The sequence below is a fragment of the Amphibalanus amphitrite genome, unplaced genomic scaffold, assembly GCF_019059575.1.
Source record: "Amphibalanus amphitrite isolate SeventyFive unplaced genomic scaffold, NRLGWU_Aamphi_draft 000011F_arrow, whole genome shotgun sequence".
NCBI lineage: Eukaryota > Metazoa > Arthropoda > Thecostraca > Balanomorpha > Balanidae > Amphibalanus > Amphibalanus amphitrite.
In genome coordinates, this window is record NW_024881507.1 from 1,328,809 (window position 1) to 1,356,772 (window position 27,964).

At 48.5% G+C, this 27,964-nt stretch overlaps 1 protein-coding gene across 4 annotated transcripts in view; it reads right to left on the reverse strand.

The window, feature by feature from the left end:
- LOC122382182 (sodium- and chloride-dependent glycine transporter 1-like) overlaps positions 1 to 27,717 on the reverse strand; it is a 59,755-nt gene extending 32,038 nt beyond the window's left edge. The window contains exons 1-4 of one of the 4 annotated variants that reach the window (XM_043367172.1): positions 27,472 to 27,717; positions 24,697 to 24,901; positions 23,115 to 23,246; positions 22,367 to 22,510 (exon numbers count right to left, since the gene is read on the reverse strand). In XM_043367172.1, coding sequence (XP_043223107.1) covers positions 22,367 to 22,510; positions 23,115 to 23,246; positions 24,697 to 24,901; positions 27,472 to 27,546 — 556 coding nt within the window. In that variant the 5' untranslated portion in view covers positions 27,547 to 27,717. Of the gene's footprint in view, positions 1 to 22,366; positions 22,511 to 23,114; positions 23,247 to 24,667; positions 24,902 to 25,872; positions 26,148 to 27,471 lie in introns of those variants that run through there. The other 3 variants (XM_043367190.1, XM_043367180.1, XM_043367200.1) reach the window with 3 other exon arrangements.
- Between the last annotated feature and the right edge of the window lie 247 nt (positions 27,718 to 27,964).

Here is a 27,964-nt window from a genome sequence, read left to right on the forward strand (position 1 = left end):
TCGCGAGGCACGCTACCAAATCAGATTAGTAGACAATTATAGGCTAAAGGCAGGAATGGAGAATTATTTGGTTATGATTGAGCGTGCATCACTAAAACCTCGAAATTGGAAGAAAGTGACATGGCTGAGTCAGATGGTGTTAGATTCAACTGAGCAGCACCAGGGACTTATGAGGAAATTGCACCAACCCCAGTCACATTTCTAGTGTCGTTCCCTCAATATGTCAAAGGTCATTGCCACCCCAAGCCTTGGAGGACATTCACCTCATGTCATGCGTGGTGTGAAAAGTACTGACAACCGTACTTACAAAGTTTTGGAGGGATATGTAGAAATTAATGAATGCAGATGATAAACAGCAACATGTATCAATTCAAGTCAGATTATTCCCAGTAACACCTAAGGTTATGTGATCCCTTTCTATTGACATGATCTATTGAACATGGAATTTCAATGTCAACGATCATTGACCTCACAAGTCACAACTGATCTCATATCTGGCCTCGGATGCTAACACCACAGTTTCGGACCAGTGTGGTTTCACTTAAAAAGGGATATCCTGGAATTGAAATTTATAAGGCATCATTGAACATGACACACTTTGTCAGATGGCGGAACAGATACAACGAAGGGCTGTCTATCGGATTGTCCTCTATCCTGGACAGCTACCTTGACTGAAATTATAATAGCAGGTTTGCCAGCAAAAGTACCCACTAGGTAAATAAATCAAATTACCATTAACATTAACACTGGAGAAATGGCAATGAGCGTACTATTGATTACACCAGTCTTTGCCGAGTCATCAATTTAGTTTAAAAATTAGCATCATTCTCCAATGGTCAGTTCCCCATTAGCTTATTGTAATTTACTGCTCCGGTCTTTGATTTGATATAGCCATTTCCCATTGCTGATGTTCCCCATTTGAATAATTGGATACCACATTTGCCAAAATTTGTACACCTTCAACAACATAGCAATCGGTAAACCGAGCTTCCTTAAATTAGAACACCACAAGTCGATTGTCAATTGCAAGTTAAATAAATCATCTGGTCGAGTATGTCAATAAAATCTGCATCATAAAATTGACTCTCACAAAAATCGGTTCAGTAAGATAACATGAAATCACATGAGTTGAATTGTTTTTTAAATCGAAATGCCAAATTGAGACTAATCCGGCGCACTACCTTAGAGTTCCCTTGATGCAAATACTTACGACCCCAGAGAAATTTGCGACAGCGCGGGGAGGGACGCCAGACGGCAATCCACAAAAAAAAATATTCATGATTACAAATGATTGGGCACTACCGAGAATTACTTCATTAAATCACAGGCAACACTCAGAATAGTCAAGTTGAAATTCAGATCAAAGTTGGCGTGTCCAAGGTTAGACGATGAGAAGTCCGAATATACGCGTACCAACCCGCAGACGACACGATCTTATGACGTCATTACTGATCAACAAGGGTAAACAAACACAGTCTGTTTCCTGGAATATGACGTCACTGAGTGAATATAGCAAGCTGCGGTGGAGACGTTTCGGCTGATAGGCGTAAATATCGTGTAGATGAAAGGAGTAGTAGATGGTCTGAGTATTTGGCGGCGCAGATTTCTCTATCCGATGATTTTTTTTTTTTTTTTGTTCGGGTCGCGGGTAACAATTGATTCGTACCGCGCAGCGGTGCGCACATGGACTGAAGGGATTCTACGGGTCAGACAGGTAAGGAGATACAGAAGGAGTGACCCTGAAGTGGTCGATAGCTATTGAAACCGGAATTACAAAAGGAGGAAAGATCTAAGGATGGATGCTAGCCGGAGAGGAGGTATGTTGCAACACTTTCATGTGTTTTTGACTCTGCTGATACGTCTAAGTCTTCTAGGATTGGACTGTCTCACGTTACGGAGTAAGTAAGTAAATATGTTAGGCAGATATCAGAACAAAGAACGCCATAAGACGCCCAAGCTGAGAGGTGAGTCAGAAAGAGACAGAGACAGGACGAGGGAGCACACTGCCGAAGGTGAGTGACAAATACGAAAATGACAGAGGATAAGGCGAGGGATAATTCCGCAAGAGGGGAGAGACTGAGAGTCAAAGAATTGGGCGAAGGATTAATACCGCCGAGATGAGGTAAGTGATTAAGCCCATCGTTGGAAGGCCACAGCATGTATCACTCGTGAAGCTAACGCGCGTGAAAAACACATCTGTAGGACAAACTTCTACGACTTCGGATAAAATTGAAGGTTAGATAAGTCATGGAGTCTTTCGAATCACACCGGTCAATGATTGAAAGGCGCCACTCGCGGGTGCCATGGCTGTATGAGAGGGTAGGAACCTGTTCGAGCCCAAAGAGACTGCGGTCGTCGGGGTAGCAGGCTTGTGTCCACCGGTTCGTTAGGTGAAAACGCGTAAGACGGTCTCTCACAGAAGGGCTGCAAGGGTCAGTAACCAACGTCCGGCCGCGGGATTTTAGTAGGGAAACAGAGATGTGCCGTGAGCGGCAGAGGTTGACGGACCAATCATAAGCCACCGAGGAACGCTAATAACTGACGCTACCCGCGTCGATCTTTAGACAAGTAATCGGGGTCAAATGATGTAGGTGTTCGAAGAGAGTGGGCCGGCAGAGATTGATTGAACCAATCACACCCTCGACGAACGCTAATAATGTAATCGCTACCTGCGTTGCACCTTTAGACAAGTAATCAGGGTCAAGTGATGTAGGTGTTCGAGGATATTGGGCCAGGGAGCCCAAGAGGTGCTAGGAGGAGCACACACGATTCCAATGTTGGAATGGGGCGCGATAAGTCGTTGGGAGGTAAGAGTAAGCCTAGATGAAAATTACACTAATCACGGAGTCTATTGAACAAATTGCGTTTATTGTCCCTGATATGTACCGCTGGAGGGAGTTAGAATAATTGCTGGGAGGGACTGAGAGGTCGACGCGGGATCAAATTTATTGTAGTGGGATGAGAGAGGTATGACAAAGAGAGTGAGTCTGAGGGAGATTGAGGTATGCGTCATATAGTGTAAGGACCAGCGGGAGATCTAATCTCAGCATTGAGGGCGACATTAAATGGGGATGTACTCGATTATCTTTGGGATGATAGGCATTAGAAAGGGAGAGAATGGTGGGTAGCTATCAGGTATCAGATGGTGGCTTCAGGTTATGTCCTCAAGGGAGGCATCAAAATTATATGCTTTGGGGAGACATCCGTGTCCTAAATTCCTTATGAGACAGATACCATCCTAGGCAGTGAAGACTATATGTTGACAAGCGACAAGCCAGCCTCATTATAAATATTGTTTGTGACGAGCCCCAGGCACAAGGAACGGTGGCGGAAAGGAATCGGTCAGCTTGAAACCAACGGACCGACCAGCAATTGGAAATGGGTGTGTAATTACGTTTGAACAAGAGAGAAATCAAACAGCAAGAAAATCAACTCATTAATCAACCATTTGAGGATCTACCAGCCGAAAACACTCACCTGAGGTCGTTCCAGAGCACGGCGCAGGTCGGCAACCATCTCGGACAGAAAACACCCCCGATGAACGAAATTTTATTAAACAATTTTTTTTTTGAAACATACTCCCCACCGCTTCCGGACCCCCAGGGGGGGCATCATCACATTCGTGGCGCCCAACGTGGGGCAATGGCTTTGTTGCATGCAACATGAAATCAGCAGAGTTGCACATACCCGAACCCAAAGAAAAAAATTCAAGTTCGAAGACTGGAGGAGCCATGGAGAGCAAACACGTTGTATCCACTAGCTATGAAGACGGGATATAATCCAGCAGTCCTGAGGAGTTACAGTCTAGAGGAGTTGCAGCCCAGTTGCATGCAACATGCAATCAGCAGAGTTGCACATACCCGAACCCAAGAAAAAAAAATCAAGACCAGACCGAAGACTGAACGAGCAATAGAGAAGAAACAGGTTGTACTCACTGACAGGACAGGATATCATCAAACAGTCCAGAGGAGGAAGAGGAGTTGCAGCTCAGTTGCATGCAACATGCAATCAGCAGAGTTCCATATACCCGAACCCAAGAAAAAAAATCAAGACCGAAGACTGAACGAGCAATAGAGAAGAAACAGGTTGTACTCACTGACAGGACAGGACATCATCAAACAGTCCAGAGGAGGAAGAGGAGTTGCAGTCCAGTTGCATGCAACATGCAATCAGCAGAGTTGCGCATACCAGAGCCCAAGAAGAAAAATACGATCGACGAACTGGAGGAGCTACGGAGAAGAGACACGTTGTATCCACTGGCTATGAAAACAGGATGTCATCAACAGCCCAGAGGAGTTGCAGCTCAGTTGCATGCAACATACAATCAGCCGAGTTGCACATATCCGAGCCCGTGAAAAACAGGATCGAAGACCGGAGGAGCTACGGAGAAGAACCACGTATCAACTGGGGTCATGGCTATGAACACAGGATATAACCCAACAGTACAGAGAAGTTGCAATCCGGTTGCACACAACATGAAAATCAGCCATGTTGCACATACAGGGACCAATAAGAACGAAACCAAAACGCTAGAAATCAAGGAGGATACCAAGCTACATTCAAGAACACTATTCAAGGAGGTGATAGTCAAGATGTCCGAAAGAACTTCAGCTGTTTCGAGGCGTTGCAAGTTCCGTTGCATGCAACACAATTTAGCAATGTGGCACATACCCGAAGCCAGAAAACAGGACCGAAGACAGAAGAAATTCAAAAATACTTCATAACATCCAAGAAGGTTGAGATTAAGAGGACACAATTGAATCCGGCTATCGATAAAGGTTGCAGTTCTGTTGCATGCAATCAGTGAAGTTACGCATATCCAAACCCAGCAGAACGAGGTCAAAACTGAAAATTTAAGGAGGAACATTAACAATTACGGAGTTAGTGGTCAAGGAGACAGAAGCAGGTCCAGCTGTTCAGAGGCATTGCAATGCGGTTGCATGCAACACGGAACCAGCAATGTTGCACAAATCCGAATCCAGAAGAACGAAACCGAAGACCGGAGAAGTAAAAAAGAAGTATTGGCGTTGTGTCCAAAAAATCTGCGGCCAAGAAGAAAGGACGGATCCAGTCGTACGGTGGCGTTGCAGTTCTATTGCATGCAACAGCAACATGGACTCAGCAATGTTGCACAAAATCCAAATCAAGGAAAGCGAAATCTAAGACGGGTAAAATTAAGAAAAGCATTGACGTTGCGTTCCAGGCATTGATAATCAAGAATGAAGACTCATACCCAGCTGTTCAGATGCGTTTCAGTTATGTTGCACGGAACCTACAATCAACAATGCTACACCTCACTGAGCCAGGAAGGGGAGAAAGAAGACTGAAGAAGATGAAGAACCATCATGACATCTCAAGAAGTTTGCGATCAAAGGGACAAATTTGAACCCAGTTATTCAAAGGGAACTGCAGTCACAAAATGCAACATGCAATCAGCAGAGTCGCACCTATCGAGAAGCCGCCCAGAAAGAAACAAGATCGACGGTAAAGGAGATTAGAGGAGACACTTCACTACGAAGAAACAAAGACAAGATAACATCTAGAGGTTCGAGAGGAGCAGCAATCTGATCACAAGGATCCAACTCGTACATGCGCAAACATATGTTACTGGTTTAGCCCAGATCACAACAAGATCAAGATCAAGGGTGCAGGAAATGCAAGACATTTGACAATGAAGTGAAATGGCAGATGAAGAAGAAACAGTGGCAGCCAGCCACCGGGAAGGGAAGGTCCTGAGCTGCTACACAAGAAGGTTCCCGAATTCGCAGCAACAAGTGGTCGGAAAGATCGTGGCAGTCTTTCCAAACGCGGGAGGAGGAACCTGAGAAGAAGCCTGCGCCGTCGGGACGACTGGAACGCGAAGAGCAAAGCCTGCCTCCAGCGAGCAACGGGAAAATCTGAGGGGGAGATCAAGAGGAGCGGAAGGAAACACACCAGCCATGCTACGCTAATCTTGCGGTTCCAAAATCCACAACAAAAACTGACCTGGCGTTGAGTACGGTGAAAAGGAGAAGCCTACGTGCCAAGAGCAAGTCGATCAGAGCAAAGCCAAGCAATCGGACAGGAATGGCGACGTACCGGACCTCAAGACCGCAGGGGTTCAACAAACACGACAACCAAGCCAGGCGAGAGAGGGACTTACTCTGAATATGTGCTACAATTACCACCGCCCGCGGCACCGAGCTTTCGAATGCCTCCCGAGAGATCAACAGCATCAGGGAAATTGACATCATCGTTCGCATGGGGATCAGCGTGACGAATGGACGCAACTTTCCTTCAACCTCCACAGGAAACAACACCAGGATCTACGGGAATCTCAATCAGAGGTGATTGAAGACAGCCTGAGAAGAAAACAGCTAACCTGGTCACGAAAGCCCACCACCTCGCTACATCATCAGCACGAGACACGGACCGACGTATAAAGTACTCCCGCCGAAAGGAGGTCCAAAGGAAACCGGCACTGATTCTCGCGTTACTCGTCAGACATCATCAACAGCCAGTCTTCCCAAGTCGCGGGCGTGGCTCTTCGGTCCGCCTCAGGTCATATGATAACCGGTCACCAGAGAAACAGCAGTAAAATTCAAGTTAGGAGTACAGAAGAAGACATGACGCCTTCCCATACGCCGAACTTCACCGTGACGCCATCATCGGAGTTAGTTTCGTCCGAAAAAACAGCATCGTCGTCGAGCGGTCAGTAGAAAGCTTTGAATCTCTGTAGCCAACAAAATCATCCTGGAGAACGGAAGGAGGCGACACTCTAAAGGAAAGCGGCGGCCTCTGCCTAACCGGTGTCGGAGAAGGAGGGACCAAGATGGATTGTTCCAGGAGGAAACATCACTCCGAGAAGTGGAGAAGTCGACCAAGCAGTAACGAAGGAATATCCAACCGAGCCTGAAGAGAAAAACCAGCCGATCAGCAACGCCATCAGCATCTGAGTCGAGACAAGCCGTGGAAAAAGTCGCCCACCAGCAGAAGACTCCCCTAAACTACCCACCACCCAAGGAGGAGACGCCGAAGACCAAATATCAAGACCACCAACTGTTACGAAGTCAAGAAGTCGTGGTGTCAGCGAACAAAACACTCAGATGTCTGGCTAAGCGGGAAAAAGGAATAAAGGAAGTATGGATCCGATCCGAAGATTCTGGATACCAAGGCGCTCGGTTTGGATCCGAAGGAAACAGCTGCAAAACACATAAACGAACGAGAGCGCCTTCATGAACCGGAAGACGTGATTGAACCATCGAACATGGTGTTGAGCAGATCTGCAACAAAACAATTCGAAGACCGACTTACCAAGTCGCACAAACACCGAAAGGAATCCTTGGAAACCAGAAGTTCGAAGCATGCGGGGCAGCTGAGTGAGTCGAACTAATGGGAACGCACGGAGCAGCTGGTGAAACAGAAAACAGGCCACCCAGATAACTGCAATACAGAAACAAAGGCATGGTTAGTGGTCACCAAGGAGAGGTACGGAGAGTTGATGTGCTCCATGGAGGACGAACAACAAACCCCTGTAACACCAATCCTGCCCAACAACCATTCCACACCCCATCCTACCCACTCCAAGGGTCATGTCCAACCGCCTTAAACTTTCCCCCCTTCCCCCCTTGGATCCAAGAAGCACCCTTCCCCTTCTCTTTTGTTCCAGGTACCAGGGCAAGCAACGTTACCACTGTGGCGTTGAGGCGTGCAGCTCCAGAGCACCCTCGCGGGTTACCGCCACCGGACTTCACGACAACAGCGCCCAACCATGGCAGAGCCAGATCGATCAGGGCGTTGGCAGAGGCGTTGCTCAAAGACGCCCAATGCCCTGGCGCCAGCAAACCGGACTTCACGACAACAGCGCCCAACCATGGAGGGAACCAGATCGACCAAGGCGTTGGCAGAGGCGCTGCTCTAAAAGCGCCCGATGCCCTGGCGCCAACAAAGCGGACTACACGACTACAACGACCGACCCCGGCCTGGACACTAGCAACCAAGGGGGTCACGCCAGGCGGCGGTCAGGGGGAAGGCCCTAGACCTCTCGTCCAAGTGGCTACCAGGGAGCCACCACGGGCCGTCGTACCAACATGGAGCGACGTATGTACCGATGTGACAATATGCGCGCGGTGTGTCATTAGGTTTGATGTAGGGGTAGATATCTGATGGTGTGTAGTACTTAAAACAGATTTGTTATACTTACTGGTTATTCGGCTTGTCAGGCAACCACCTTACGAATGTTGGGGGAAAACGATTAGGACATGACCTGCTGTCATTAGCTCGGGGGGATGGAATACCGAAAGGGGGAAGTGTCACTAATGGGATGGTTAGGGTGTAAGCTAGGTTAGGGCAAATGGTGGCAAGGGAACTGACCTCGGGGGGATGGCTGCACCACACCTAGCTGTCGGAGGATCGAGGAGACGTTACATATGGATTCCAGAAACAGCACCTCGCATCGCAGGAAGGCAGAGGACGTCAACGTTTTAGCCAAGGCAGACGAAGAAGGCCAGCCGACTACCATGCAGAACAAGCCCACCCTTAATTGTGGGGGCACAATTAAAAGAAGAAGCCTGAAAATGTAACAGCTGGAAGCTGTAACATTTTTTTCCGTACATCAAAAAAAGACATCTCTCACACTCTATACGTAAGGACGATCGCACTGTCTGCCGCGGCGCTGAGCCGGCGTGGGGAGGGGGTCGACCAAACGATCCCCGACTCGTCGGCCGGTCACCATTAAGCGAAGATCAAAGGCTCGCCGAAGGGTGGAGTACAAACACACCCATCCGGGCCGGCGCAGTGGCCGCCGACAAACGAAACGCAGCCGGAACCACCTGCTCCCGGTGCTGGACCAGCCTCCCGACGCCTGGCGCCACGCACATCCTGCCGACGCAGCTGACAGGAAGGTGAGAGGATGTCGTTGCGGTCAGCCGTCCGGCACAGGCAGGGACCGACATCCGGCGAAAATCGAGTGTGAAAACGTCATCCGGCAGGAGACAGCTGAGACGGATGAGCCGAGCAAGTGAGGATGACGTCACGTTCCGGCGGAATGGAGGAGGAGGGCGACGGTCTCGACTCCGGATGCGAGACGGGATGTCGCCAATTTTCTGCCCCGGTCAGCGAGGCCCGGCGACGCCCGGAACCTCCGGCCCGGAAATCACAGGAGAACAAAAACTCAATGCAGAAGAAGAAGGGGACGAGACAGACCCGGGACGGATCACCGGAGGTCGACCACCAGAGACAGAACGCCTCGGGACTCGGCGCGGGACACCCCCGCCCGGCTTCGGCCGGAGCGGCCTCTCTGCTGATCGGATCATCACTGCACCGGACCTCAGCTGGAGTGGACAGCAATCATCAAACACTGTCAAGTGAGTCATCTCATCTGTCCGCCCCATCAAGACTGCCTCCCGTCATGGACAATTCACCTCCCATTTACCCATCGGATGTCTCTGATCTGGATTACAAATGCCACTCCCTGAGGTCTAACTTGAGCCACCATTAGGAGGGTAATGGGTTAACACCGTGCAGGGGAGGGCGGTAGGATGGTCTCGCGCGCTCCATATTGCGTCCCGGCCGGGCAGACCGCGGTACGACCTGTTTGTAAGGGAGGGCAGATGGTCATTACATTCCGCTCCCGACCGAGTAGCGCGGCAGTGGTGCGTCTGTTTGTAAAGACGGGGAGGGGTGTGAATGGGTCCGACTAGTCCGGCATTACCAATGGGGTGGGGAGAGGGTTAGCGCGACAGCCGGGGCGGGTCAGTAATGGTCAGTGTAGGCTAATGGCTCACCATTACATTGGTATTGGGGGAGCGCTATCCGTCGGCCATCGCGCGCGCGGTCTGGCAGCAGTGAGGTGGGGGATTCAATGTATGAGGGGAGGGGAATAGGTCAGGTGGTGTCATTTTTGGGGCGCTGGTCACTATTGACGCGTCAAACTACGTCAGATGACGTCATGACGGTTCAATTCGCGATGGTTTGTAATTAAGTTCTCTGCAGTTAGGGCGTTGGGATTAGATTTAAGGCTAAGTTGGCATTGGCGAGCTGACAACCGATCGTGGTACACCGGTTGAAAATGACCAGCATTGTATCGTCCGTTTGTAAATATAGCGTGAAAATTCAATAATCTGTCTGGGAAAGAAGGGAGGGTTACTTCAGATATGTTGCTGATTCGGATTCACAGAGACCGCTAACGTAATTATCTTTAAGTTGTCACGTCGACCACACGACCTTACGCCGGCATAACATCACAGACTCACCGGGACTGCACCGCGGCGATCTGATCGCGAATCAACGGAAATGCAATGATCACTCCTCACCATGCGACCATCACAGATCCCTTTTTTTTTTGTTCGAAGCTAGTAGGTCAACATAAGCCGTTTCATAATCTAACTAGTTTGAACTCGGTAGGCCAGCGTATCAATCCATTGTCAATCTAGTGTTAATCCCAAGTCTGTCAATCGATTCTCAATTCTTACAAGTGCTGTTCGAGATAAATCGACGGTCAGCGTAGGATCGCCACATTCCTGGGACAGATTCACCATTTGGATAAGGTTTGATACGAAGGCGGCCCAAGAAGTCGTAACGTGTTCAGTTACATTCGGATAAGGAGAGTAAACATAAACATCAAACATTATTCTGCTCCTTCGGCAGCTCAGCGCCAGAACAAGAACGCTGGGGGTCTGAATCGCCTTCCGGGTTGTTATTAAATCAGCATTGAGTCGTTTCGTGATTCGCGTTCATATAACCGATACAAATCTGAATCACCATTTCAATCGTTATAAATTTATCGCTGTTCGTAACCTGTCAATCAATCCCCCTTTCTCTCCTAGCATCATCAGTACCTAACTGATATTGATGCCAGCTCCCCCTTCGAGGTATATCAAAGATTAACGTGGAAATGTCACGGTTGTTAAATTGATGCATCATTTGAGACAATTACACATAAACATCAAGCGAGTTACCGTTCAATGTGATGTGACTATGTCAAAATGTCACCCCGCTTGTACACATCTAGAGTTTGTTACGGAGGGAAGCGAGAAATTATCACCGCCCATTAATCACCATTCAGGTATGATAAGGACCGTTTTGTTCAGATCGGATTACTGAATAGTCTGCAGACCCCAATTAATTGACAGGAACCACGTAACGTGCACGGTCACACCACGCATTATGCCGCCGGCAGCATTTGCCTACACTTCCAGCCCACTCAAGTTAGTTAACACAGGGATTGTGAACGTGACCACGCCCACCCGTTCCTTGAAGTAATTTGTGATTAATTTTGGGAGTATGTTGGGCCCCGTGAGTTTTACTAAAAACTGAGCGATTGTAGTCCGCGCGAAATGAAAATGTATGACCTTTGACCTTAAACATGACCTTAAACAATTAACAGATCAATTGACGCACCAACGGTAGCACCACTAGCGCCACCTACAAGATCCATTTGCCTTCGGTACAAACTCCGAAAGCGCTCAGATGCAGCTGACAGTACTAGCAGTGCCGCCTAGCGTGAAATAGACCAAGCTGGTTCCCTAAACTGCCGCAAGAGGTCCCTCTTGTCGGCACGCAATTGCGTGTGACTGACTGAAATGAGTGGGTGAGTGAGAGAGCAAATGTGAATGATCAGAGTGAGCGAGAGAGAGAGAGAGAGAGAGAGAGAGAGAGAGAGAGAGAGAGAGAGAGAGAGAGAGAGAGAGAGAGAGAGAGGGGGAGGAGGAGGATGTCGAAGCAAAACGTTTTAATTCAGTCTTTACAAAGATCGACCCCATAAATGAAAGCTTTTGGTACGAATTAGATGCGTGGCACTCTACTGCCACCTAGCCCGTATAACCTACAACTACATCCACTAGGCGGCGCCAAAAGCGTCGGTGAGTCAGAATGATCGCCGGTCAGGCGTGGAACAAGGTCATGTCACCGCTAAGCTCATAATTACCAGCATTTTAAATGGTTATCACCTAACTCTCTGCGTTGGCTTAAATCACAGATATCGTATAGATTCGATGAAATATCTTTTGTTTAAAGAACTCAGACCAACAGCAAACCCAAGGTCTGAGTTTCAACTTCGTTTCAACATCTAACAAATGAGGAAATCAAACAAGATAGCTTTTGATCACCGGGCACATTCTCAAAGGAATTAGCATTTAGAGATCATTGCATGTAATTACGTTCAATTTGTCGAACCCCTTCAAGTCCTTTCAAGTAAGGCGTGATAACTCATTTAACCAGCAGGCAACGTGACCGTCATGTTAATATAACCCAGATAAGGCCAACGGCAAAGACAGTGAATCTCACGAGCACAACCCGGTCCCTCGCCGCTGGATCGGAAAGAGCGCTGGTCAGCGGCCCTCAGCTGCACCGCGAACAATGCACCAATATGGACCTGCTGAGAGAAACAAATTATCTGTTAAGACAGCTGGACGAACCCTTCTTTCAACGATTGACCCACGATGACCTCAGTAGAAAAGACGGACAAATTTGCGGGTGGTCAAAAAAGGGGAGAATAGACAGCAGCCACATATGATCAAAAATTTAGAAAATTTTGGTGAACAACTCTACGGTCTGATTCTGGGAGAAACTGGTTACCTTTGTCAGTCGAAACCAAACTGTACATCGCGAGGCACGCTACCAAATCAGATTAGTAGACAATTATAGGCTAAAGGCAGGAATGGAGAATTATTTGGTTATGATTGAGCGTGCATCACTAAAACCTCGAAATTGGAAGAAAGTGACATGGCTGAGTCAGATGGTGTTAGATTCAACTGAGCAGCACCAGGGACTTATGAGGAAATTGCACCAACCCCAGTCACATTTCTAGTGTCGTTCCCTCAATATGTCAAAGGTCATTGCCACCCCAAGCCTTGGAGGACATTCACCTCATGTCATGCGTGGTGTGAAAAGTACTGACAACCGTACTTACAAAGTTTTGGAGGGATATGTAGAAATTAATGAATGCAGATGATAAACAGCAACATGTATCAATTCAAGTCAGATTATTCCCAGTAACACCTAAGGTTATGTGATCCCTTTCTATTGACATGATCTATTGAACATGGAATTTCAATGTCAACGATCATTGACCTCACAAGTCACAACTGATCTCATATCTGGCCTCGGATGCTAACACCACAGTTTCGGACCAGTGTGGTTTCACTTAAAAAGGGATATCCTGGAATTGAAATTTATAAGGCATCATTGAACATGACACACTTTGTCAGATGGCGGAACAGATACAACGAAGGGCTGTCTATCGGATTGTCCTCTATCCTGGACAGCTACCTTGACTGAAATTATAATAGCAGGTTTGCCAGCAAAAGTACCCACTAGGTAAATAAATCAAATTACCATTAACATTAACACTGGAGAAATGGCAATGAGCGTACTATTGATTACACCAGTCTTTGCCGAGTCATCAATTTAGTTTAAAAATTAGCATCATTCTCCAATGGTCAGTTCCCCATTAGCTTATTGTAATTTACTGCTCCGGTCTTTGATTTGATATAGCCATTTCCCATTGCTGATGTTCCCCATTTGAATAATTGGATACCACATTTGCCAAAATTTGTACACCTTCAACAACATAGCAATCGGTAAACCGAGCTTCCTTAAATTAGAACACCACAAGTCGATTGTCAATTGCAAGTTAAATAAATCATCTGGTCGAGTATGTCAATAAAAATCTGCATCATAAAATTGACTCTCACAAAAATCGGTTCAGTAAGATAACATGAAATCACATGAGTTGAATTGTTTTTTAAATCGAAATGCCAAATTGAGACTAATCCGGCGCACTACCTTAGAGTTCCCTTGATGCAAATACTTACGACCCCAGAGAAATTTGCGACAGCGCGGGGAGGGACGCCAGACGGCAATCCACAAAAAAAAATATTCATGATTACAAATGATTGGGCACTACCGAGAATTACTTCATTAAATCACAGGCAACACTCAGAATAGTCAAGTTGAAATTCAGATCAAAGTTGGCGTGTCCAAGGTTAGACGATGAGAAGTCCGAATATACGCGTACCAACCCGCAGACGACACGATCTTATGACGTCATTACTGATCAACAAGGGTAAACAAACACAGTCTGTTTCCTGGAATATGACGTCACTGAGTGAATATAGCAAGCTGCGGTGGAGACGTTTCGGCTGATAGGCGTAAATATCGTGTAGATGAAAGGAGTAGTAGATGGTCTGAGTATTTGGCGGCGCAGATTTCTCTATCCGATGATTTTTTTTTTTTTTTTTGTTCGGGTCGCGGGTAACAATTGATTCGTACCGCGCAGCGGTGCGCACATGGACTGAAGGGATTCTACGGGTCAGACAGGTAAGGAGATACAGAAGGAGTGACCCTGAAGTGGTCGATAGCTATTGAAACCGGAATTACAAAAGGAGGAAAGATCTAAGGATGGATGCTAGCCGGAGAGGAGGTATGTTGCAACACTTTCATCTTCATGTGTTTTTGACTCTGCTGATACGTCTAAGTCTTCTAGGATTGGACTGTCTCACGTTACGGAGTAAGTAAGTAAATATGTTAGGCAGATATCAGAACAAAGAACGCCATAAGACGCCCAAGCTGAGAGGTGAGTCAGAAAGAGACAGAGACAGGACGAGGGAGCACACTGCCGAAGGTGAGTGACAAATACGAAAATGACAGAGGATAAGGCGAGGGATAATTCCGCAAGAGGGGAGAGACTGAGAGTCAAAGAATTGGGCGAAGGATTAATACCGCCGAGATGAGGTAAGTGATTAAGCCCATCGTTGGAAGGCCACAGCATGTATCACTCATGAAGCTAACGCGCGTGAAAAACACATCTGTAGGACAAACTTCTACGACTTCGGATAAAATTGAAGGTTAGATAAGTCATGGAGTCTTTCGAATCACACCGGTCAATGATTGAAAGGCGCCACTCGCGGGTGCCATGGCTGTATGAGAGGGTAGGAACCTGTTCGAGCCCAAAGAGACTGCGGTCGTCGGGGTAGCAGGCTTGTGTCCACCGGTTCGTTAGGTGAAAACGCGTAAGACGGTCTCTCACAGAAGGGCTGCAAGGGTCAGTAACCAACGTCCGGCCGCGGGATTTTAGTAGGGAAACAGAGATGTGCCGTGAGCGGCAGAGGTTGACGGACCAATCATAAGCCACCGAGGAACGCTAATAACTGACGCTACCCGCGTCGATCTTTAGACAAGTAATCGGGGTCAAATGATGTAGGTGTTCGAAGAGAGTGGGCCGGCAGAGATTGATTGAACCAATCACACCCTCGACGAACGCTAATAATGTAATCGCTACCTGCGTTGCACCTTTAGACAAGTAATCAGGGTCAAGTGATGTAGGTGTTCGAGGATATTGGGCCAGGGAGCCCAAGAGGTGCTAGGAGGAGCACACACGATTCCAATGTTGGAATGGGGCGCGATAAGTCGTTGGGAGGTAAGAGTAAGCCTAGATGAAAATTACACTAATCACGGAGTCTATTGAACAAATTGCGTTTATTGTCCCTGATATGTACCGCTGGAGGGAGTTAGAATAATTGCTGGGAGGGACTGAGAGGTCGACGCGGGATCAAATTTATTGTAGTGGGATGAGAGAGGTATGACAAAGAGAGTGAGTCTGAGGGAGATTGAGGTATGCGTCATATAGTGTAAGGACCAGCGGGAGATCTAATCTCAGCATTGAGGGCGACATTAAATGGGGATGTACTCGATTATCTTTGGGATGATAGGCATTAGAAAGGGAGAGAATGGTGGGTAGCTATCAGGTATCAGATGGTGGCTTCAGGTTATGTCCTCAAGGGAGGCATCAAAATTATATGCTTTGGGGAGACATCCGTGTCCTAAATTCCTTATGAGACAGATACCATCCTAGGCAGTGAAGACTATATGTTGACAAGCGACAAGCCAGCCTCATTATAAATATTGTTTGTGACGAGCCCCAGGCACAAGGAACGGTGGCGGAAAGGAATCGGTCAGCTTGAAACCAACGGACCGACCAGCAATTGGAAATGGGTGTGTAATTACGTTTGAACAAGAGAGAAATCAAACAGCAAGAAAATCAACTCATTAATCAACCATTTGAGGATCTACCAGCCGAAAACACTCACCTGAGGTCGTTCCAGAGCACGGCGCAGGTCGGCAACCATCTCGGACAGAAAACACCCCCGATGAACGAAATTTTATTAAACAATTTTTTTTTTTGAAACATACTCCCCACCGCTTCCGGACCCCCAGGGGGGGCATCATCACAGTAGGACCCGGTTAGACCCGTCAGAAAATTTCCAGGAACCGGTCTGGACCCATATGGGTCCAGACTGGTTCTTTGGACCGGGTCCTCGGGCCCACATTTTGCCACCTCTAATGCAATGGTATCGATTTGCACATAAATAAATACAAATGACAATGCCGCGAGAAGCCGTACAACTGGGCCTGCTGTCTGGTAAGCCAATACATTATCAGACCCCGGGAACATTTACATACGACCGGCCTTGGCAAACACAGGTAGTCAGGCGCGCCGATGGAAAATTCCACGCCGACCCGACCCAAACCCTGCAGCCCGGGCACCATGACCCAGCGAGCCGACCCAAGCCCTGGAGTTGGGCGCCGTGACGACCCTGCTGGCCCGAGTCGGGCCGGGTGCAGTCACGCGATCGAACAAACTGAGCTAGCTGGCCTTCCTGAGACACAGCACACACACAGCCACACGACCGGAGGGGGGGGGGCGGGGGGTCGGCTGACGTCATGCCGCCCGGTCCCGAAATACCGGAGTCAGCGGCACACACCACCGCCCGCCACTGGCTCGCAGACAGGAGAGTTTTTGTCTACGGCGTGACGTGGCTGGTGGCTGCCAGCCGGTGAGAATCAGGGAGTCGACTCCGTGGCTGTCCGACTCGATGACTCGGCCGGGTGACTGATCGACTCTGTGGCTGGCTGAGTCGTGTCTGATACGGATGGTAGACAAATCGACTCAGTGACTCAGCGCTACAAGACGCAGTCACTCTCACTCAACAATGCTGAAGTCTGATTCGGCTGGCCATTTCAGTCGGTGACACACCAGGGAAATAAGCTAAAATTAGAGCGCTCTATTTATTGCTCCTGCCCCATGTTGAAGAGATACCCCTAAAAACGTGATCTTTTATCGGCCCTTACGCAGCAAGGCAGTAATTCTCAGACCGGTGGATGGTATCAATAGAAAGAGAATGCGTCAAAGATTAACATGAATTAATTAAAATAACATTAAAATGTTAATTAAACGTGGAAATTAGTCCCAAACATAAGCTACTTATTGCTCCTACCTCGGCGACGGCGCTCCCCGCAGTCGGCGGAGAAGCTAAAATAAAAGCCACCATCCTCCTCCGTAAGTCAATTTTAGAGCGGCCGAGTGGGCCGATGCGGGGCCACCAAACTGAGGTGAGACGTGGCTAGTAATTGCAAACCGCCATAGAAATCAATATCTTAAGACGTACAATATGGAATGATTACTCTGAAGCTGGAGTGAAAGCATGAGTAGATTGCAAGAAACGAAATGCATAGATTGGTTGAATTATGTACAACTACAATAGGCACAGCTCAGATGAAGCCATTTCTATGATGTTGACATATGACATAACCCTTCCTCTCCTCACCTATGACCTAAGTGCATTGGCAATTACCGGCATAGTTTTTGAGCACGAGTGTAATTCGCAATCGGACCGCAATACATGTTGCTAGGCTGCTGCAATTACAACGAACATACGAATACTGCCTTCATTTGTAGACGTTTGTTTTTTAGGCGGTCTTTGACGTGCAGGGGGCATACCTGTCGACAACTTCAGTTTCTCCGAATTTCAAAAACTCCCAGAATTTCAATTCCTTATGCACTGTTGTAGGTACAGCTATGTTCACAAGTTTTCGTTTTCTCCTGTTCTAAAAAGGATGATATTTGTCGATTTCGTGCGTCGCTGATAGGAGGGTGCGTTTAATAATTAGGCCCAACGCTTTCTGCATCCGCGAGTACCTTCAAAAGGGAACAACAGTTTCCATTTATTACACTATGGGACATGTGACAAAATGACCACTGGAACACGCATGAAACGGAGCTCATATTCCTAAAAATGTCTACAATCACTTCTTTTCTGACACTATTAGCAAATACCATCTCAAGTTAGGTGGTTGACAGACAGTCAATGGAGATCTGGGGAGACTGAGTGATGCCAATTCACCACTTAACTGATAATGAGGGCCGAGGGAAGAGAAACATGCAACATGCACAACTGACAACTTGACAAGTGACAAAACACTACCACTATTGCGCAGTGCACAACAAATTACAGCAGCCAGCCCAAAAAATGCTTTTGGTGGCTAATTGCAAAACAAGTCACTAATAAATGTCTTAGTTGCAGCTGAACACTGCACAATAATCACACTGTTCACACATTGAGTGAGATGCCACAGGTGGTTTGAATCACACTTTGGTTCAACTGCAAATCTGAAGTGTTGTCATGAGGTTCATACCTCCATGATCACAGCACTTTGGTTGTGGTTGGCATAACACTTGTAGTCTGCAGAGTTCCACATGAACTGCAGACACCTCATCTGGTGGTCTTCATGTTGCTCAACTTCTTCAGGAGGCAAATGTCGACCACCCAGCGGAAGCATGGTCCTGCAGAAAAGAAAGGTAATGCATAAGGTACAAACATTATCTGCTGAAACAGCTCCTTCTGTTGGCTGTTATTAAACTTTTAACATAGGTAACATAACAACATGTATTCCATGTATATTACATTTGTTGAAGTAAAATACTGCCGGCTATTTCAAAACCAGAAAATGAAATTATATTGTGGCATAATTCACCTGCTCAGCTATTGGTATCAAATAATAATTAATTTAATATTTGGCATATTCTTTATAACACATTCATAGAATATTCTACTTCACGTCACAAGGACTCACAATCTTTCTGTTGGGTGTTTGATTGACGCATTAACTAAGTTCGTCTTAGGTTTTATTATTGCAAAAAATTCATACCTATTGCATTATTGTATCAAAATACTGCCAGCAATAACAAAACAAGAACATGAAATGCAATGAGCAGGCCGCCTTTCCTTAAAATGGATTACTTTGAAAGGAATTTTAGTTTCTTTTAAGGAAAAGGAGAAATGATTATCAGGTAATTATCAGAAAACCACTCAACCAGCAAGTGGCTGGGTGGTTTCACAGCAAACATCAAGCCAAAACATATACTTACATCTATCTAACAATTGAGCCATTTGACTACTACAAGGATATTTGAGAAAAATAAGAATTCAATTATCCAATGTTGACTTCCTTGCAAAGTTTATGCCTTATTTTATGAAAATGTGTCACTAGAATATGATAATTATCATCGAATATTATTTAAATTACGATTTATTTCTATCGGAATGCACATGGAGTCCCGCGCCATTTTCGTCGACGATGAATATGATCGTGCTTCATGAAGAGATAAGGGGTTTCAATGGTCTTTCAAAGCAATAATTTGATGTAAAAATTTGTAGGAAATAATATGAAGCTGGTTCAAATGGCCATCAACCATTTAAAACACCGAAAATACTCACAACTCCGTCCCGACGACCACGCAGCACCGCGCACGCCACACTACTGGCACAATGCCAAAACTGCTGTCACAGCGGAAATGTTTTTTTTCTCGATTGCAATTGTGGAATTATTTATTAAACAGAAGATGATTTTTCCGAAAAACCGACTGATTTCATACACAGATGCATGGAAAATAAAAAAATCCCGGTAAGTTTATTTGTATTGTTTTGTCGATTTTGACATGCTCCTAGTTTGCAGCCATATTTCGATATGTTCTACAGGGAGTTCAGAATTATTTCAGGACCAATCTTTTCCTCATTCATTTTCCCGTCGATCATGAAATTTTTAGAGCGGAACAATTGGTTTCCAGGCGGTCCGAGCGGTTTTCGTGAGAAGGGTGCAAAAATCGGCGTCATTTTTAGAGCCTCGACACCAGCTCAACACAGGACCCTATGGGAGACGGTGAAGTAGCGGGAGCAATAAATAGAGCGCTCTAATTTTAGCTTATTTCCCTGGTGTGTCACCGACTGATTTCAGACCCATGACCGTTTACCTGACCTGATAGTTGTTCAGACCTGACCGCGTTTACCGGCGCCTATTCCGTAGTCCGCGGTCGAAGGACAAGAGGCGGATGTTTGGGTGTTAAACGGTATGCGTTCGAGCTATTTCCGTCGCCCTTCCGAGACTTTCGGGCGGGTCCAAGACAAACACTGATGCGCCCCACTCGTGCACTTTCAGATGAGTGTTTAGACGTTTAGCACCCGAGCTGCCAATACCGACACATTAACCAGGGGTCACCATCTGCGCGCCGGCAGATGTCTTAGCTCGGCCGTAACAGTTATGGATGCGCTGATCTAGCTACGGATAACTTGCTGAAAATATCCTTGGAGAAAAAAAAAACAAGAGAAAACTCCGAACGGCTCAAATTAGCCGTATTGAAATATGACTTGATCGATGTTTTGTGCCCCGTCGGTGTCACCGGTCGCGTCCTTCAGAGCCTCACTGAGCACGTGTTGGGCGCGTGCCACCCCGTTGACGTCTAGGCCAGGGCGCCCCTGTGCCGTGCCGGTGGCCCACTCAGCAGCGTTGGCGCTGGCACCGGCCCAGAGGCCGATGTCGGACTCCGGGTCAGGAATTTCAGCGGACAGACCACCGGATGTGACCGGCAGCCGGCTCAGACGGGCCCTCAGCCGTTCAACAGCCGAGAAATAGGAGGCTAAAAGTCAAGATCACGATGAGCCCCAACTTGAGACGAGATGACAGCCAGAAGTTCTGTCCTGAAGTGGAACTCTGCTTTGGAACAAACCCTACTATATACAATCACAGCGAGAAGGTTCGCCGCTGTAAAAAAGCTCCCATTTTCATACATCCGCCCAATTCATGTCAAAGGACACTTGGCCTTGAAGAGAAAGAAACAGAGTTGAGCGATGTTTAATGCGCAGCGTCATGAAGTTTGGTCATAAACCCCGCCGCCCTTCACCCGCGTTCCGGCACGCACCTGGAGCAGGCGACAAAGGCACCGGGTCACTGCTGCTGCGATACCGAGCGGCGCACCGTACGGGCCTGAGCTGAGCGCCGATACCGCTAACGCGTGGAACAGACATACCGTTCGGCGTTTCTTTGATTCCCACTGGACCGGTATGAATCAGCCCCCCTCTTCCCCCCCCCAAACACTGAACAGCCTAACAAATGCCCGACCGAGTCCCCACGATGCCACAGTTTATCGGACGTTGACATGTCTCGCCCACCAACCCGCCCACCAGCCGGTCACGGTTTACGTCAGGGACCATCCACCCACTCCCGGCAGTGTTTTAATTGCAGCCGCCCATCCGCTGTTCGGACTAGGCCAACATACCGTTGAGGACTCAAAACGTAGCAACCGTACCTTTGTGATACGACCAGGCAAAGGCGCAAACTATGCCGTGTGGAATACTGACCGTATCAACGACACAAAACTTAGCAACCGAGTATAATATCGGCCAGTCACGGGCACATTGCCCCATAAAAATATTGCCCAGACACGGACACACAATCGTACTTGCCGTGTAAAATATTGCCCTACAGGCCCGGACATAACTGAATCGTGAGGAATAGCGCTCAAACACGGGCACAATTGTACCGTGTGGAATATAGGTCGGACATGTGCACAAAATGTAGCCTTGGCCGACAAGACCTCGCAGAGTTGTGTTGGATGCCTGCAGACTGTTTGATATACATGTAGGCCAAACACGTGCACAAGCCGTCCCCGTGCCCACCACTTTCTTCGAGGTCATGTCTGCTGGTGGGGCCGGCCGCTATGGGGCAGCGGCGGCGCACTATGGGGCCACTGGCAGTTGGCAGCCGGCCCAGGTCACCCTCGTGGGCGGAGTCTGGCTCGCACTTCGCGCCTGGCTCGGCACGGCCGCCTCGCCTGGGCGGCGGCGATCGATCGGGCGGGGGCGGGGGCGGGGGAGGGGGCGGCCAGCGGACCCGGCCGCCGCGCCAGACGGATTACCCGGCGAAAACTGACCACATAATCCCCAGACTGTTGATACTGATGGCTGGATCAGCCAGCGTAAGCAGAAAATCGGAGTAGCAACCAAAGTTGCAGTCGTGATTTGTAAATACACCACCCCGTCGATATCAGGGCGACGAGAGACCGTACTGATGATTGTCGATAAAAAAAAGAAAAACACTCTACCGCTAACATCTACTGACGTGACATATACTCGCAAGTCACATGCTCCAAAGCAAGTCTCCATATCACATTTCCATTGACAGGCCATACGGCAGGATCCGCCATATGGCTCAGGCCCGACGCCCGTGCCTCAGCTGCCGTCAGGCCCGGCGCTGCTCAGCCCAGAGAGCTCACCTTCGGTGTTCCACCAGTTGTCGCAGCTGTTCCACGGCAGGCTGTCAGTGAAGCTGGACGCCAGGTAGAAGATGGTCCACGCCAGGATCATGTTGTAGTAAATGCCGATGAACAGCGAGATGAAGAACATGGCGTATCCGATGCCTGCAGAAAGCACACAGAAGTCACGTCAGACGGAGAACCTTCGTCTCATATCCAGAACCAAGCACAAGCAGGGTGGCAACATGCGGGAGAAATCACAGCATCTTATGGGTGAGAGAAAATCTGACCCAAAGCGCCACACCCCGTCATGTGAGTCATTGAAATCCCCGGCCTCCCCGCTCCCCCTCCCGGATCCCCGCCTCCCGCCCGCCCCGCCCAGGTCCGGCCGGTCGATGCCGCGGCGTCGTTAGCCGCCGCTTTAGCGGTCGTACCATCGGCAGCCGTTATAGCGGCATTACATTAGGGCCAGGGCCAACTGTCTGCCAGTAACAGCAGCGACCATCGGTCTCCGGCGGGCCGGCCGCCGCGGCGGGGAAAAGGATCGGCCACGCGCCGCTCGACTCGCGCCGGGAGCTGAGGAACCCAGACACGGTGACCCAGACGGCACCTGGGCCCCCACAGCCTCCCTGAGGGCGGCCGGCCCGGCGGGGCCCCGGGGAGCCGCCAGAAGACGGCGCCAGCGGCGGCCGCCGGCGGATGCTGCGCAGGCGGCACGGATCGATGGCCGCCGCGGCCGTATCCTAGCAACGGCGGCGTGTCGGCGCACCTTGGAACAGCGGGCACACGCTCCAGACGGCCACCGGTCCCAGGCTGGTGTACTGGCCCAGAGACAGCTCGAAGAAGAACAGCGGGATGCCCGTGAAGATCAGCATGATGGCGTACGGGATCAGGAAGGCGCCTGCGGGCGGGGCACCGGCGTCAGTGCGGGGTAACGAGGCGCAGAGCAGTCACATCAGATCCAAACAGTATACCAACAGTCTGCACGGCCCCGAGTGAGCAATAGCAACCATGCAATGCCGGCGGCTGACCTGAACACTTCTTGGATAAACTATGCGAACTATGTGTGATGAGAGCGACCCAGGCAATCAAAAGACTCAGCGGTGAGCAAAAAGCCGCGACTCGCGGTAAAGCTGCCGAGCAAGCCGCAACAAGCCGGATGACGCGAGCGTTCAGTAATGCGGCTGAATCACACTGAGACCTGCTCCCCAGATGTCTCAATGTTATCTGAAACATCAGTCGTGTTTATATGAACTGATATGAAATATGAGAATCACGCAAGGCATTAGCTGTCAATCCAACAGTTTTATGACTGAAAGGGGTACCAATCAAGCTAGAATAGAACCATCGTGACATTTATAGCCCTGAGCGATTCTCATTTCCAAATCATCGGTCAGGCCGATACACAATTCCCGGCTGGGAGATTTGCAGCAACTGAGGGAGAGGATTCGGTTCACACGGCACAGATGGAAATTAAACCGTCTGGTGCAGTTGCGATGGCCTTTTCTCGCCCTCTGGCACGCTGGCCTTTTGTCGGGCCCAGCGTCAGCCTGTGAACAATTGAACTCGAGCCTCCCACCGTGCGGCTACGTCGGCGGCCGCGCCGCGCGCTCGCCCGTGTTAGCAGGGGCGCCCGGGCCGCCCAGTGAACGCTGCGCCGCGCGGCCGCCGACCGCCGCACGCTCAGAGGCTCCCGTGTATGTCATCCAACGGGATGCAGATCCGACCTCCAGTTACGCGACTCAATACAAGTGCCTTGATATCGCCTGCGCGGGCTGGGAGGTTCGGTGTGACGGCCGACCCGCCGCCACGGCGCCGCCCCGTACACGGCGCTGACTAAATGTACCGCGCCCGGCAGAACAATTTCAAGGCATTTGTATTTTGAAACCATTCAATGCTTCTAAAGCCGAGCCAAAGTAATCTGACAGAATACTAACGCTACAATAAGGACAAGATGGCCATGCGACGTGAGCTTAAGCCAAGTACCAATATAAATGATCGCAACTGAGCTTAATAACGTCTTACTGTGGGCTATCTCTGGTTGTCTGTATGTAAAGAGCGCAGCGCCAAATCCCAATTCAGCTCTTCAACGAGCTGTCCCACCCAGGGTTCAAGCCAGCCCCTAGCTTACCAATCGACGAAGTTTCACCTGTAACGAGAGAAAAATAGGTGGGTGAGTGACTGATGGAAGGGAGGCGCGGTCCCCAAACGAAGCACGGGCTAGCGGGCAGAAGCGCCTCCACTACGCGGCTCTCGACAGGCGCTGCGCTCCAACATCCAGATAACCAGGTGGGCCCACAGCGTCAGATGATCCATCTCCACCTGTGCCTCGCTGTCGTCGCGACAAATACCTCCTCCGTTCTGGTAACACAGATAGGGGAACCTCCAGATGTTACCGAGGCCGACCGCGTACGACAGACAGGACAGGATGAACTCGATCTGGCTGCCCCAGCTGCCGCGGCCGCCGCCGTCGCCGCCGACGCCGTCCGACGCGCCCTCCGACGGCGTGGAGAGGTCGGGGTCGGCCACGGCGTACGGCTGCGAGGGGCGGCCATCCTGCGGAAACACACACCTCCGTCAGACTCTCACAGACAAACCGAGAACAAGTGCTACCGATATGTGGACACCGGACACAGGTCTTTCAAGGCAAAGTTTTCTAATTAGCATTGCAGCAGTTAGCGCTTTACGGTAGGCTTAGGTACGGATTTAGTTGAATTGAGGAGTTCTGCGTCAGACGTAGGAGTACCCAGCGTCTTGACTTGCTAATCAGTCTGAGTTGAGGGCCCTTGTTTTATAGTCAATAGTAGGTACCTGCAGATAGGCTTTAGCTTAGGTACCTATTGTAACTAGGGATTACGGTCGGCATTACAGCTAATCTGTAAGCATTGCAGTGCAGCCGTCGGTAAAAGCAACATAAAATAATTTTTGATAATAATTTTGTTGATAATTACATAAACAATAATTCCAAAAACGTGAAATTCCACTTTTGAGAAATAAAATGGACAGCTCGGCATCTCAGTCCTAATTTCCTAATTTCAGCTTAGTTTTTTCTGATTTATACTAAATTAATAGTATCTTTTGAGAACAGTGCATCTCATTTAGCCTAAACACAGCGCAAAGGCAGTAAGAAAGACAACATAAGTGGCTATGGGTAATCAAACAGCAATCGACCAAGCATTGATCCATCAATATAATACAAAGGGTTGAATAAAACTGCTTTGGGGGTATGCAACACATGAGCTTGCCTGAACATCCGCTGGGAAGTCAAATATGGCATTCACTGGAACAGTGATGAAGGACGGCTTCGATGTAAAAAAAATGTATACTTAACGTTTGGCTACTTGGCAAATTTATAATTTGTGAAAATTGATCACCAGGGTAAGCACTAAGCAGTGGTTGTCAAAATGCTCACATTCATGGCACGGTATTAGCTCTTGAACAAAGAAGCGAGAAAATGTTAGGGCTGTAGCCCTAATAAGCTAGATCGATATGAAAGTAAATTTAATCGTAAGAGCATGCAACGAAACCTTTAAAATGCCGGTCTTCATGCTCCAAATAGCAGTTTATGATGTTGGGCTTAATGTGTAGGTATGCGTGTCAAAACTTCAATCTTGAATTTAGCCGTCGTTCACCTCCGAGCACTAATGCACATTTGTATGATTCTTTGGTTCAAGAGAAACGCGTTAGCCGTACTAAATTGTTCGTGAAATAATGAGAAACCTTTGGTATTAACTCGTTTCAAGACAAGCTTGTAAACTTGGAAATATAGGTGAGTGCAGGTGAAAAAGACAATCACAATTATATTGTAACTGGCCTCGGTCCAAGCGAGCAAAACTTTTAGTTACCTCTCGTGCTTTACCACAAGGAGGTCGCCAGAGGTGCTGGCGTTATAAAAATGACTCGTTTGTCGTTTGACAGTTTTTGACACTGCTTTACTGAAAGTAGGTGTTCCTTCACAGGTCTTCTTGAGCCCGAGGGGATATCAAAATGCATAATGCATAGGTACTATAAGCATCGTCAATCGAAACGGTCGACATCCGAATAATTTGCGGATAAATGTGCCGCCGGTTACTTGCAATTTCGCCGCTAACGCCAGCCGTTAAAGGAAATAGTTCACTTTTTAACATGGGTTTTGAACTGGAATAGCAGTTCCGTAGCTTGGGCTGAGACGAGCATAAATCAGGAGCTTTTACAGCCCAACGATCACCCTAGGCAAAGATATTCTATTTCTCGTCCCGATTGCGTTGAGGATGTGTGCCTTGCATAAATTTCCATCCAGTATGAAAAGAGCATGGGTCCCGAAAATTCTTCAGAAACTAAAGAAATTATCTACGAGAACTCTAGAGAAATTCTCGTACTGATCAATTAGGACATTCAGGGGAACATTATCAGATCGAGCAGATCGCCCAAATGCCGGTGGCTGCGATAATTTCTCTGTTTCTGAAGAATTTTCGGGACCCATGCTCTTTTCATACTGGATCGCGTGTGCCTTACAGAAACTGAAAAGTTCTTCCTATATCAAAATATAGAAAAAAAATCTTTTGTTATAAAAAGGTTTTATTTTCTTTGCTGATTATTTTGAACATAAAAAATAATAAATCGTTGCAAAAAAAAATAATTTCATGAAAGTGAACTATTTCCTGCTGAAGCGGTCTTGGCCGCAGCAACTGCATCTGAATCATGCATTGACATTGTTTATACTTAATATAAGGAGATAATAACGCCGATCAATTGATTGTTTGTGACGGGCTTAGCGATCTGCGATGCAATACACTGATCTAATCTGATTGACTTATGTAGGATTTCAATTAATTACAAACATAAGTAGGTACAGTGGCAGGGTACAATCACGATATCTATCAAATTAAATAATGACCTAATTCCCAAATATCGCCCCCCCCCCCAAAGCGTCTGGTACCTTTGTCGCACATCATGATCTAATCGAATCATGTCACTTTCAGTTTATCGTGAAATCTCTCAGCCCTCATAGCAAATCCACTAGGCATTGATCACCACTTTTGCTACGCCTAATAGCCGTGAATCATCACCGACCCACAGCGGCTCGCGATCAAATTTTTAACTCACCATCCGAGCACGCCTGTCAACCTCACCAGTCACCAACTCACCGCGATCATGCTGGCGAAGCTCTCGCTGGTCGAGTTGGGGCTGATGAAGCGGGTTCGGCTGTCGACGGGCTTCATGGCTGCTACTGCGGGGCGGCCGGGGCCGGACGACAGCTACACGGGGGCACGGCCGACGGCCGACGACTGGAGGCGGGACTGGGGTGTGCGCCGGCCGCCGGCAGTCGCAGTCGCAGACACCCCCGCGCCGGCGCCGGCGCCGACCGCGCTGACGTGGTCCCAGCCACGCGCAGGGAGGGCTGGTAGGCGCACCTGGGCTAGGGTAAAGCTGTCTTGGGGTGCAGGACGTAAGGGAGCAGACACGGGACCGCAGCGCTGGGGCACAGGTGCAATGATGAGCAGCGAGCAACGTCAGGAGGGAGTGGTAACAACGGGGCAGAAACAAGATACAGCCGTCCACGTAACGCCTGATTTCGAGCTTCAGTTTTGTAGGATGAGACCAAATTGGTCAGGTCTCACCGTCTCTCGTCGACAGACA